This window comes from Vanessa tameamea, chromosome 18 (assembly GCF_037043105.1).
Source record: "Vanessa tameamea isolate UH-Manoa-2023 chromosome 18, ilVanTame1 primary haplotype, whole genome shotgun sequence".
Taxonomy (NCBI): domain Eukaryota; kingdom Metazoa; phylum Arthropoda; class Insecta; order Lepidoptera; family Nymphalidae; genus Vanessa; species Vanessa tameamea.
In genome coordinates, this window is record NC_087326.1 from 7,718,444 (window position 1) to 7,732,356 (window position 13,913).

At 30.6% G+C, this 13,913-nt stretch overlaps 2 protein-coding genes across 2 annotated transcripts in view; one reads left to right on the forward strand and one right to left on the reverse strand.

Moving 5' to 3' along the window:
* The window catches only part of LOC113399902 (alpha-amylase 2-like), a 157,235-nt gene that overhangs the window by 19,636 nt on the left and 123,686 nt on the right, over positions 1-13,913 (reverse strand). The gene's annotated exons all lie outside the window — the stretch shown is intronic.
* LOC113399910 (transcription factor HNF-4 homolog) overlaps positions 6,134-13,913 on the forward strand; it is a 57,467-nt gene continuing 49,687 nt past the window's right edge. The window contains exon 1 of the mRNA XM_026639203.2: positions 6,134-6,570. Coding sequence (XP_026494988.1) covers positions 6,474-6,570 — 97 coding nt within the window. The 5' untranslated portion in view covers positions 6,134-6,473. The remainder of the gene's footprint in view (positions 6,571-13,913) is intronic.

Consider the following 13,913-nt stretch of genomic DNA (forward strand, 5'->3'; position numbering starts at 1 on the left):
ATTTATATTAGTAATGGTCTCATGAACGAATTACTGCTATGGCAGCCATTAACAAAACTTAGATATATGGGCTGGAGTATTGGAATGGACAAGTGTGTACAGAAACATTACTCTGGTACACTCTATATCCTCATTTTGCGATGGGACGGCGAACCGACACGACCAGAGACATCTGACGTCAATACGTGCTTTCCGAGTCACAGTACACATCTCTGCCAACTCCCTAATAAGGTTGCTATTGAGTATTAACTTCGCGCCGCTCTTGGGCGATTTAAGATATCGCCCCATTATTGAAATTTTGCATAAAGTAGATTAACGCGAAGATTATTTTTTTCTTATCCTAATTTTACCGCCCCTGAAAATACCCGCACTGGGCAGTAGCCCCGAGTGATGCTAATGGAAATCTAGTGCTGTAACTACTGAAAGATTGTGGTATTTTATATTTTTATTGGGAACTTACAAAACAATTATGGGTCTGTGGAAAAAAATAATTCTACGCCTACGCATATGTTGCACGGACCTTTCTGTTAAATGAGAAGATTATGCTTTTGTAATTTTTTTATAACTTATTTATATTTACCAAAAATAATATATACAAATATATTTTATCTAAAGAAAACTCCCCGTCTTGAAACTACGAACTATCGTGGAAGGAATCTTGAAACATTCAATAAGTATAGATATGTTGTTGTACACGCAAATGCTACAACATAATGTTGTAGCTTTTGATTTTAATATGAAAAAAGTAATAAATTAACTTCTCAACAATAATAATAGTATCTACGTGAATTCAATATTATTACATTAAACAAAATATGGTCTCAAGACTGCAAACGTGTAGAGAAAATTTCATAAGAAAGCAGCTAGAAACAGATTTTAAATAATAAAATACTAGAATATTACATTATATACCTATAAAGTAATTCTTAGAAAATCAAGACATCCGGAATGATTATGCGAAGTGTTTATCTTTATTCTATACTAATATAAAACTAGCAAGTTTGTACGTGTGAACGCGACAATATGAATATTTTTCAGACGGATCGTTTTTACAGGTTATATTATATATATATATATATATTTACACTACGACCCGATCAGGATCTATCTAGAACTAGTCTACAGTTTGACACATTGGAAGGCCTATTAAAGCAAGCATAAGAAGCGACAATGCACGCGCAGCACGTGTACGACTTTACAGGACACGTCTCTACGTTTTTCTTTTATTTTTTGTGAATACATATTCACAAAAAACACTTTCATATTTTTATTCAAATATAAAAAAAATCTGGAGATGTGTGTTGGTTGGATAGATTTTGATAACATTCTTTGTGTGCATTTGAGCAAATAAAATTTTTGTTTCACTCGGTGAAGTCGTGTCGGACAGCTAGTACATAATACATTAGAATATTTACCCACATAGTTATTAATCAGATATGTTATTATTTTGTGGCATGTTTATCTTTATCTAATGACAATTTGATAACACAGTAATTGCACAAAGGAGATTATAAATTAATTATCTAAATTTATTTTTATATAATTATATTTTTTAAATTTATTTTAAAAATTTACATCGTATCTCACTCGTGAAATGTTGACAACCGACTTACAGTGATACGCCATTTTGATACGTGTGTCTATATAATTATTATAGTTAATGTTGCATATCCTATCTGTATAGTTCTTGATTAATATGTATTTATTTATAATATAACACTATTCTACTTGACTACTTTTATCCCCTTTTGTTTACTTCCAAATTTCCGATACCAAATTGTTTTGTTGTTTTAAAGTTCTTCTTGGGTTTGGAAAAGACTTATAGGTATATATGAGAAAAATTAATAATATAAAATTGTTTTGAGTCGTAAGTTTTTTGTGGAACACATCTATATTAAAACTTGGGTAATTTTAACGGCCAAGGCTAATTTTTTTTGTAAAAACCGCTATCCTACCACGTGTTTCGCATCAAATGATTTCTATAGTTGCACGTAATTTGAAATTCGTGATATCTTCTAAAGTACCTATTCATTTGAATATTAATATTTAGTAACAGGCAATTTAAAATGAATTCCCAAGATACCTGTATAAGGATTTATAATTATTTTAATAAATAGCTTCACAAGTAACCCATAATTTTTACTAATCTATAATTAAACAATTGTTATAAGCGAACATTTGAAAATAGACGCATGTCATCATAGACTATTTAAGCGCCTTTTTAAGATCTACAATTTTCTAGTTTATTGTTTTGATGTATATCCTAACAAACGTTAGCTAAACCGCTAGTAGCTAAGTGTACGAAAACACTTTTGGATAATACACCGTTATAGTACAATATCTTTAGAAATTATAATTATTTAGAAACCATCTTCCTTTATCGCGCTTTCTATTAGCATCAAAATCCTTTAAAAGGTTTAGAAGAAATTGAAGGCGAGTTCATTTTGTACTAGTTTTTTTAGATTATAATTTTAACACATTCTAACTTAATAAAATTTATATTGAATAGTACCTCAATTAGTAGTTGCAGTGTTTATCTTATTGTGATAGAATATTACATATCATAATATTTTGTCCAAAAAAGTATCGTTTCGTGTTGTAAAAATAGTTTTATAAAAATATAATGTTTAATTAAGAATTAATTTTAATAGCAAAGTACGGTTTCTAAACTTATCACAACTGAGTAAAAGCCTCCTTTTCCTCAAAAGAGGACCCTTAAAGGGAAGTTATGTAGCTTCTTCCACCATGCTCCTTCAATAGTAGTTAGTGGAAACATCCGAAACATGCATGTTTCAAAAACGAAAAAGTCGAGTTTAAAAATAAGCAACCCGACGATGTTATTTTTTATTTGATAAATATTTATTGGCAAAAATTAAAGATTCCGCTTAAAACAGCTGAGACGTTTGACATTGAACGAGAACAACATAAACTCAATACATACAAGACATATGTTCCTAAAATATACAAATTGCTCCTACTGCTATTTATATATATTAGGAACTATCGTAATTCGTAAAAACACGTACAAAATATCGTAATTTGAAAAAAAAAAATTGGCAGATTGCCATTTGGGCCACCTAACGGAAACTATTGCCTAAAGGCATTGTCAATGTAAGAAATATTATTAACCATCCTTACATCGTCATGCACCACCAATCTTTAGAAAGAAATTGTTTACGCGTATGATATATGCATATGCATTGCAATGCATATGTTTATACGCGTATTGTTTACGCCACCTGTGTGGTACCCACACAGGTGGCCTACCGCCAAGTATACCGATTTAACATAATAAACCTACTTAGTCTGTACTATTAACGTAACGACACTGTGCTACGTTCTTACTTGTTATGTTATTAAACTGTGATTAATTTTCCTTTTTTAAGTGTTAAAAATGGTAAGCATTTTCAATAGTTCACAATATGTATAATATTATTTTGTTTATGACATTACTTTGATTAAAAATTATAGATAGATTGAATATAGTTAATTATTCATTTGAAAATAATTTTTACTAAATAAGAGCAGTGATTAGTAGTTTTCTGTATTTAATCATCTAAAGATAAAATAAATTCGCAAATAATATATCAAAAATGCAATAATACAATATATTATTACTAGTAGGTCTCGTAAAACAGAACCGCGAATACTTACTTTAAAATTACCATTAGTATAACAAATCTACCTACTAATTTGATGTTAGGTGTCAATGACCTTTGCATAACACGTTTGTAGAATAAATTAAAGCATGCTACTGCTAGTAACAGTATGCCACCTGTAGTCACGATTATAATGTGCTTTTCGTTAGACATTTTAATGTATTCAAAACATAATTGCAATATGAATTCATATTAGTGAATAAACGCTTTATTTTCTATAAAAAGATAAAATTCATATAATTTGTATAATAGAGTTCAATCGCATTATAGTAGGTATTAATAAAATCACCTTACGTCCTTAGTCTCGACCCTCTCGAGATAGATAACATCAACTCTCAATACTGTAACCTCTTGGTATATTACTTATTACGAACATTTATATTGTAATTCGTATATAGTAATGATGTCCAGTATACATATAAGACAATATGAAAAAGCTTCTGCTCTTTCTAAATCTATAACCGATCATGATATAATTATATGAACGCAATTTAGCAGTTGGTGCAAATTTTTACTTATATTTTAAATCCAAATTGAGTTTTTTCGATAATAATATTTGCATAATGTTGAAGGAACAGCCCGTTGTCTCAATAACAGCGCATTTTTGTCTCACAAAAATACTCAGTGGAACAGTTTTCGCCTAGAATACTATACAGTTTTGGGAACATTCAAGAAAAGAGTCTACACTTTTCTTAAAGGCCGGCAACGCACCTGCCAGCCTCTCGGTTTTGCAGATGCCCATGGGCGGTGGTAGTTTCAATCGGGTGATCCTCCTGCTCTTTTGCAACCTATATTGTAAAGAAGGCTCCAATACAGTAAAATATGCATTAGAATTATATTATTATACGTAAAGACTTTATAATATCATAATAAATAATTAATTGTGTGTTTCATATCGAATTTACTAAGTAAAAACAAGGATAAAACGAATTATAAAATTATATATTCAAGGCGTCAACGAATTACTTATAATTTGTTTCTTTTCCGTTTGTTATTATACTTAGGTATGTCGTCATTTTTTTTTTAATCTAAGAGTTTTATCCCAATGTTGTTCATGATTAAAATAAAAAAATACCTGGTGGTAGGGTTTTTTCCATGCTCTTCTTGGTAGGTACCACCCATTCATTAGATATACTTCCGCCAAATTTACTATTGTTTTGTTTCCGTTTCAAGGGCTGAGTGAGCCAGTGTAACTAGAGGCAAACGGGACATAACTTATTCTTACTTCTAGGACTTAATCTTAGTTCCCAAGGTATGTGACACATTTTATCGATGTAAGGAATGGTTAATATATCTTACACCACCAGTGTCTTTGGGCGATGGTGACCAATAACCGTCAGTAAAAAAACTGGTACAAAAGCCTAACTATGTCATATAAAACAACTTTGAATTTAGAAAGTATCTAAAATCAGTTATCTAGAGCTAATCTGTAAGAAAAAAAGTCACCACACGAAAACCGAAAACTACATCAGAACATGATTGTTACAATGTCAGAAAGTGATATTTACTGTAAAAAATATTTATTTAACTATAACATTTAAAGTATACAGGCATCAAATTAGGTACCGTAAATCGGTTTTGAGCTTTTCCAGATTGAAATAAGTGGCGATTTCCCACAGAATAGCATAAATTTAATTTTATTATTTTAAAGAAAAAGGTTAAAATACAATATAACAATAGTACCTACTTGTATGTTAATAATGAAGATTATAACTTTAGCTTAACACGTGCATATTTTACAAATTAATTAAAAATAAATTCAGGAAAACTTTCAAATTATCTAAAGAGATCTTTATTTGTTTATATTTTACAAAAAGTCATTCCTTTCTAAAATTATACGATGTGGAACGATACTGCTTCAACTAAGTGTCGTATACACAATTACGTACATATTTAATGTTATTTTGCCAATTAGGTCATGCAAGCTGATTACATGATTATCCCGATACAAATGTATATCTTAAATATAATCCTAACATTTCTACATTCAATTATACATTTATTAAACTAACGACTTTATTGATTGTACCTTGGGACTAAAAATACCCGAACAGTTTAAAAAAATAAATAATTACCATTTTTTAAAAAATAACATTTTTTTTTTGTTAAATCAATCCCGCTCTTTTTCATTCTTCCAGTTCTTCACAGGTATGCATTGTTTCATTTTCTTTTCGGACCGGTGATAGATATTTGACAATTAATTAGCAACTGTAGTCTGTAATGCTGTATGTTGTATAAACTTTTTGAATTTGAGGAGATGCTAATAAAGACCCCATGCAACTTAGAATAACTGATTAACGTTTAACGTTAAACTATAACTGTATAAAAATAACCTTGTTAAAATATGCTTTCATCGCGACGCTGCGGTAACCGTGTCCGAATTTTTGTTACGTGCAGCGGTAGACTGTCAGTTAACTGCATACAAATAATTCCGTATTATTTATAGTGAACGAATCAGCTGACGGCAAACGAGTAGTCGAGTAGAGGAGCCGCGCGCGGACACCTCGCGCTCGACGCCCGCGCAATCTACCGCGTTATCATTGTACGAAATAACTTTAATCAGCCTTTAACTGGCTACGACGACTTGTTTATGTCGCCGCATAATTATAAGGCACACGAAACCGGACTTACTTTAAGTGAAATATCAAGTGATATGCGAAAATCGGAAGCGCCAGGCGCTTCAATCGTTTAGAGGATTATTGATAACAAAAAATATAGTGTCAGTGTTATAGTTGCCGAAAACTAGCCATTGGTTCTTTTTAGGAGTTTTTGTTGTTGGAAATTGAACTGTGAGTTAAAGTGATAGGATTTAAAATGAGGAGCGATTTAATGGCGCCAAGCGAGTTGGAGGGGACCGACTACCTCCTCTCGTCAACAATGCGGCTGGAAGACAGCTTTCTGCAAATTCTAGGTGAGTGGTATATTTAAATATGTTATATAACAATATCATTACAGAGGAAGAAGCATTTTCTTATACGATAAATTGAAATAAAATAACAAACCGGGATGTCTTTTCGTATTACCTAACATTTTTTTTATTACTGAATCGCTATTATTGAACGTGACCCTGACTAAGTTATGTCAATAAATCTATTGTTTATATTACCTAAGACACCTATTCATAAAGTAATAAGAAATAGACAATAAAAAAAAAAAACTTGGTCTATTTATTTAATGTGTGAAAGAAATATAATCTGTCTCCATCGAAAAACAACTACCTACATCCGATACTATTTCTTTTTTTGTTCTTTTGTGTATATTTTGTATAGGCTTTGAGCATTTACACATCTGTATAAATAGTTGATTTTGTATGATTTTGTTAACTATTTGTGATTTTTTATACCAACTCGTAACACACTTATACCTACACATTTGGATATAAAAACGTTATATGAAATCTGCTTTTTGTTTAGGTTTTAAAACACATCAAAAGACAATTACTACATTTTATCTACCTACATGATGCTTAAGAGAAATATAAAATAATAAAATGGGAATAATAATAATAATATAAAAATGTCTTTGATCTCGATTATGTAGCGATATTCTTTGTAAATTATTTAATTCAGAATAATTAAAAAAAAACTGACATTCAAACCTTTGACGTATTCGTAACACACACACATAACCGCGAATAAAGTCAAGCAAAAAAGTATGGATTAATATAAAGCTAGTCTAACACAAACACGTGCCAAATGTTACAATATCTTTATGATTCGATAACATGTAGTAAATATTATTTCAATTCACGGATATATTTTATTTATGTATTAAATTCTTCATAATTAAAATACATGAGCATATTTATTAATACTAGTACTTGATTTTTTTTTTGTTACATTGTTTTAGTCTTTGTTAGACGAACGAATGAGACTTACTGATTATAATATTCCATACTATCCCACAGATAAGCAAGAAAAATAGATGAATAATGTAAACAAAAAACGTTCATCGGTCAAATAAAGCCAATTTTGTTCATATCTTTCCACTTCTTAAGATTGTTACTCAACCATTTGTAAAATAACGAATGAGTACCAATTAAGACGTTAATTGATAGATGACGTTATTACACAGGTACTTACATAATGTGTACCTCCTATGCAGTGTCGTAGTTTCCCTACACTGAGCCATAGAGTGATAGGTAGAATAATATCGTGAAAAAAAATCACAGACAATACTCTATGGTTTTGGTAGAAGTAGGAGCTCAAAAGAGTATCTTTAAATACTAACCTTTTTCTAATTAACATCAATTTTCTTCCTTAACTGTCAATAAATATTATCAAAAAAAAAAAAATACTAGGCCACTTCACGTTTGTGTGAAGTTAAGAAAATACATTATTAATCACAGAATGCAGTACAAATTCCCGAGACAGGAATTATATTTAATATATATAATATAATAATTGACTGATACAATTGCAGGTTACTTTTCTTTACATTATGAAGAGAAATATAGTATTATCAATTTGCTGTTCTAGTAATAAGACATAACACAAACTGATACACACATACGACTAGTCGATTAAAATTGCTACGTATGACAAGATAGATATTAAGGTGCAATCGTGATATATCTGTCGTTAGAGTTTAAAGTACAAAAATAAAAAAATCAAACGATAAATAAACATGGCAAATTTTTGAAATTTTGTAATTTACAATGTTTTGTTTTTGATAAGATATCACGTTGACGTTATTTTATTAAGATTAAAACAAGAATATCACTGAAATTATTCATTATCAACAGATATACTTAGGCCGATTTAATACTAACCATATATTATTACCACAGATTAAATTTTTACCCAACATGAAAGTCAATACAAGATGATTAAATAAATAAAAGGTTAAAAAGGATTACTTTTTATATTTGGATTATTTTTATTTTTTATTATTATTTTATTTTTATATATCAGTATTAATTATCGATATGACCTACAGATAATGACACTGTACCGAGACATCTCCTACGCTTTGCGTGTATTACCTACAGCTGTGTAACGCTCACTTATTAATGTGGTCTTTTCGCGATTGGCTTAGCAATAACTGATCAGAAGATATTACGTCAACTAAGAATTTCTCAATGCTGTGGGTAGATACCCCTGGGTACCCCTGTCTATGTATCCATAAATCTATGAAATCACCTATTCTTCTTTTTTGGTAGGTATTTTATTCGGTAGGTATGTTTTTTATTATTAGGTGACAGGTAATTGGGTGTATTCGCATAGCTCACATGTTTAATTGTCGATCCTCTAGACTAGGCATCGAGCCCAGCGCCCGTATTGGTGCAAAAACATATACCTTACTCTCGTATCACATTGCCTCCACTGGAGACAGAAGATGGGTTCATTTTTAGCCCAGAGAATAGGAATTGCGATTCAACGAAGAAATGCTGCTACTATTCTTGCCACCATTCCACACGCTCTTTATTTGTACAAAAGCTATTTCTTTCATTTTGATTCGTTTATTTTTATGTTTTATTTAAAAATACTTTATTGCATAACACATATTAGGTACAACAACAATTAACAATTATTGAGTACATTAGAGAAACGAAAAATATATGACATGGTGAGCAAAGGCGGCCTTATCGCTTATAGCGATCGCACACAGACAACTTTTGGTAATTGAAGCTTAAAAACGAAAACAGGTAAGTGCGGATTGATAGAAGAAGGAGATAATAACTATAATTTAAGAATACTTATATTAAAGTATAAAAATAAACTAAACATAACTACATGCGAATAATATAATATATATTATATATCAGAATATATATACATAATTATAAACTACACATTATTTCATACTTGCATACATTATTGAGATATGGGTAGATAATAGTTTTTCAAACGATGCTTAATGATGGGCAAAGATTTAGACTGCCGAATATCATTGGGTAGTGCATTCCAAAGTTTGACGGTTTTCACAGTAAAAGAGTTACTGTTAGGTTTTAGTTAAGTATCAATATAAATAAATATAATAATAAATGATATACATCATTAGGCAGTAATGAATTTTTTTGGTAATATCTTTAATACACGAGTCACAGAAACGTCTAATTATAAATTTTTTGTCATAATAAGTGTATGTATGAATTAAAATCTATTTAAGTTTTAAATTCAAGTAGTTTTTTTTATTCTCGCACTGGTTAAAAGTTAATGCTGTACTTGAAACGTGAAAGTAGCTCTGTAGGAAATACCTTGAGTTTATTATACTTATATTGAGTTGGAAAGTAGTCAAACATGACTTAAAAGTCGAAACTCTTCCCAACCCTGGCAGGCTTGTATGGAGCCTCTTAATTTTTCGAGGCTATTGATTTGATTGATTCGAGAATAGAAAAGATTTCACAAAACTTCAAATCATTATAGAAATCTAACACGGCAATTGCAGACAGTTATTTTATGTTGTATCCAAAGCAACATAACACACACCAAATGTTGCGTACACTGTTCAACATTTGGATTGGGAAGGACTTAGGATTCCATCTATTTAATTTAGAGATAATTAAAGTTAGTGTACAAAATATGTTGAAGAAGTTGAGTTAAACTTCAAGTGAACGATTAGAAAATGTAAAGTAAACAAAAATCCTTTAGGGTGAGTTGGGGCAAGTTTAAAAACGGGGTAAGATCATACCGATCAAATTTCCGGCTGATTTGATCACTTTTTGTTTGTTTTTTTTTCAGTGAATAGAAGCAGTTTTATTAGCTTGTGTTGCCTGGCGAACAAAAACATTAAAAAGGTGCAAAAATAGTCGGAAATTCGATTGATACAATATTATCCCGTTGTCAAAGTTACCCAACTCACCCTAATTACATTGAGAAATGTCATAAAGGACAAGTGTTACAAACATACTACGAGTACCTAACTATTCAATCATCAATGCACGCTAAATTATTTATCGGCATGAACTAGTAACGCTTGTGCTTACTCTTGTGCTCTTGTGCATACTAACTAATGTAAAAATAAAGGCAGCAAATATTAGATTATATTTGTTAATCCACGTCAATTTAACGTGTGAAGGGACGCGCTTCCGTGAGTCAACAGATATTTACTGGTAAAGTACACAAGCTTTAAGGAATTAGCTTAGAAAACGTTATATATTATAAAGAGGGCGAACTAATAAAAGTAAGTGACCAGCATAAAACGAATCAGGATATAGTCTACCCAAGAGCAAATACACACAATGGCCTCAGTGCAGCTGTCCTAATGAATTATCAGTTAGCAGTTATCAGCAGCAAATTGTTTGGACGCCCTGTCCTCAATAATACGATTTCAGATACAGGATCACTAATATGAAAGTGTGGACTGTGTAAACTGTTTCATGACTGATTAATACCGTAAGCGTAGATTGTGATTAGTTCTCTTTCTGTCGTCATTGCGTACAGCTAGCGACCTCCTCAGCTAAGTGTAAGTTTCTCGGGTTACCATCGCAAATAATTTGTGAAATATTTTTTGTGTAAAATAAGATATATATTCACTCTTTGATAGTTCTTTTGACCAAGTTTAAAATTCATTTTTCTAATAATTACTATCGTAAATATTATCGTTGGGTAGGTGACAAACCAAATTTTCATATAATTCGGTGTAGTGGCAGATTTTAATAATAATTAATTATTAGTATAATATTTTACGTAAGAAATAAAATAGAGAACTGGTCCAGTAGCAAGTTTTATTTTGAATGTAACCAATGCCCGGAATTTGACGGTGAATAAACTCCCATGCCTCGGAAAGCACGCATTTTTTGGTTTATGAACCTAAAAACCGGTTATGTCGGATTCCCGTTCTAACGGATTATGATTATGATTGGTTGCTTATTTACGAATGAGGGTATTGATGCTCCTGCGTTTGCGCACACACTTGCGTAATCAGCTAGTCTTCGTTGCTTATATGGCCGGCATGGTTTAATCTCTAAAAGGATCACGTCTACCGCGATGGTAGCTGTACATATACCCTGTAACATTTCCATTTAGTACAAAAATGAGAATACATTATGATTTACTTATGTCCGCTTCTGAGTTGAATGTAATGTGAACCCTTATTTAATTATAATAAGGAAGAAAATCGAAAAAATTGGAGTCTGCAGACTCCAATTTAAAAATTTATAAAGAGTATATGATGTAGGGCAGAGACGGCAGACGGAAACTTGAATTGTACGCAAACACCTTCAACGTCTGCTAGTATGTTAAAATTAGTTTTATATTTTATTCTCCTGGAATAATATTTATAAATAGGAAAATAAAACAATGACAATTAAATCATCGTCAAATATAAAATTCATAATAAATAATTGTTGTTAAAAACAGTTAGAACAAAGTATGTAACTTCGTTCTAAAAACTCGAATTCGAATTCAAATTACATAAATAATATGTACAACATATGAAAATATATGTTTTTAATATATTTACCGTATTCTTACCTCATTAAGTGTACCTATTCACTGTTTCCATACGTACATAAATATTTATACATTAGTTACGCATACAGTAACACCGTAAATTATTTAGATTTAAGCATTTTTTTAATTATTTCTAATACTGAAAATTTAAATAATTATATAATAAATGAGTTTAATATCAAATTATTATTTTTTTTTAAAAGCAATTATCATTTCACTCTGTGGAATCAGCTTTCGTCGGTGGTTTTTCGGAACCGGTACGACTTGGGAACCTTCAAGAAAAGAGTGTACTCCTTCCTGAAAGGCCGGCAAGCCCCCCGGTGTTGCAGAAGTCCGTGGGCGGTGGTAGTCACTTTCCATCAGGTGAGCCTCCTGCTCGTTTGCCACCTCTAACATAAAAAAATAATAATAATAATGATTTTACGAAGTAAAGAATCGTTAATTATTAAGTTATTGTAGAACTGGTTTAACGTCTAATTGCAAGATTTGACCCTAAAAAGCTCGTATAAAAGCTTGTAAAAAATAATGTACCAAAAATGTAATCTTTTTGTATTATAACGAGATTATTTTTTTTATTATTATCGTATATAAATAATAATTTGCTTCCATTATTTGCGGGTGCACTGCAGTTAGGTATTGTATTAAACAAAGATTAGGTACGTGTCCTTTAAAGTCTGATAAAATATTATAATTAAATCAAATGCTAATGACAAGCGGTTTCAAAAGGTACCTAATAGTTACACAGTTGATTGCCTTTTTGTCTTTCGTATTTTCGAAGCGCTTATGCAAATTAAATGAAATCAGAATACAGAATATAAGTTTTGAATCGTCATTTACAAGAAATTTCAGCAAAAATTTAATTAAAATTTTGTGGTTAGTTCTCGTTCTGTCGTCATTGCGTTAAGCTGGCGGCCGTGTATCGAATATCGGTTGGGAATGTAGATTCCACCTAGAAGAACTGGAAAATCTCAGTATTCACTCTTTTCAACGAATTAAATAATTCGAATTATATTATATATAGCATCGAATTTATAATTAGAGTTAATTCATTTATTTTATAAGACTTACGATTTATTAATTAAAGCTATTTATTGACAGACATAATAAACACGTAATTAGTTGATAATATCAGTTGATGAATCACTAGATTCAAATTATCAGACGAGTTAATGAGTTTACATGCTCTCAAAAGTTATAGATAAACATAAACAATTGTTACGGAAATTTATTTTAATATTTTTGGATTGCTTTTATTTTTTATATTTATACAATAAACTAAGTAATTAAAGAAATTGAATAATGTAAATAGTTACCACATTCCGGGATGTACTAATGTTCAACCCTTACCTCTGATTGGTCAGATTTTTTGTTCGTTCTGACTAATCTATACTCTATGCTTTTATAAATGCGATAGTTTGAGCCCCGGGGAAGGATATTTTTCACGGAAATTAATATTTCGTAAGTAAGAAATATAAAACTTAGAATTATAGCAATCATTTTACTTAAACGTAAACATTTTTGACCAATCAGGTTCATTAGAAAATGTTTTATTTATTATTTTAAGGACCTTTGTACACCGTATCTAGAGTCATACTTACCACTTATAAATTATTTTTAAGTAGATACGCTACTGATTACACTACTAATATTATAAATGCAAAAGTAAATCTACCTGATTGATACGCTTTCACGACTGCCACTGAACACATTTTGAAGAAATTTCTTACGGAGTACGTTTAAGCCCCAAGAAACGACATAGATTACTTTAATTCCCAGAGGTAAAACCGGAGGTTCAGCTAGTATGACAAATATGGTATATAATATGAAACAGATTTAAAAAAGGTATGTATAGCTATAC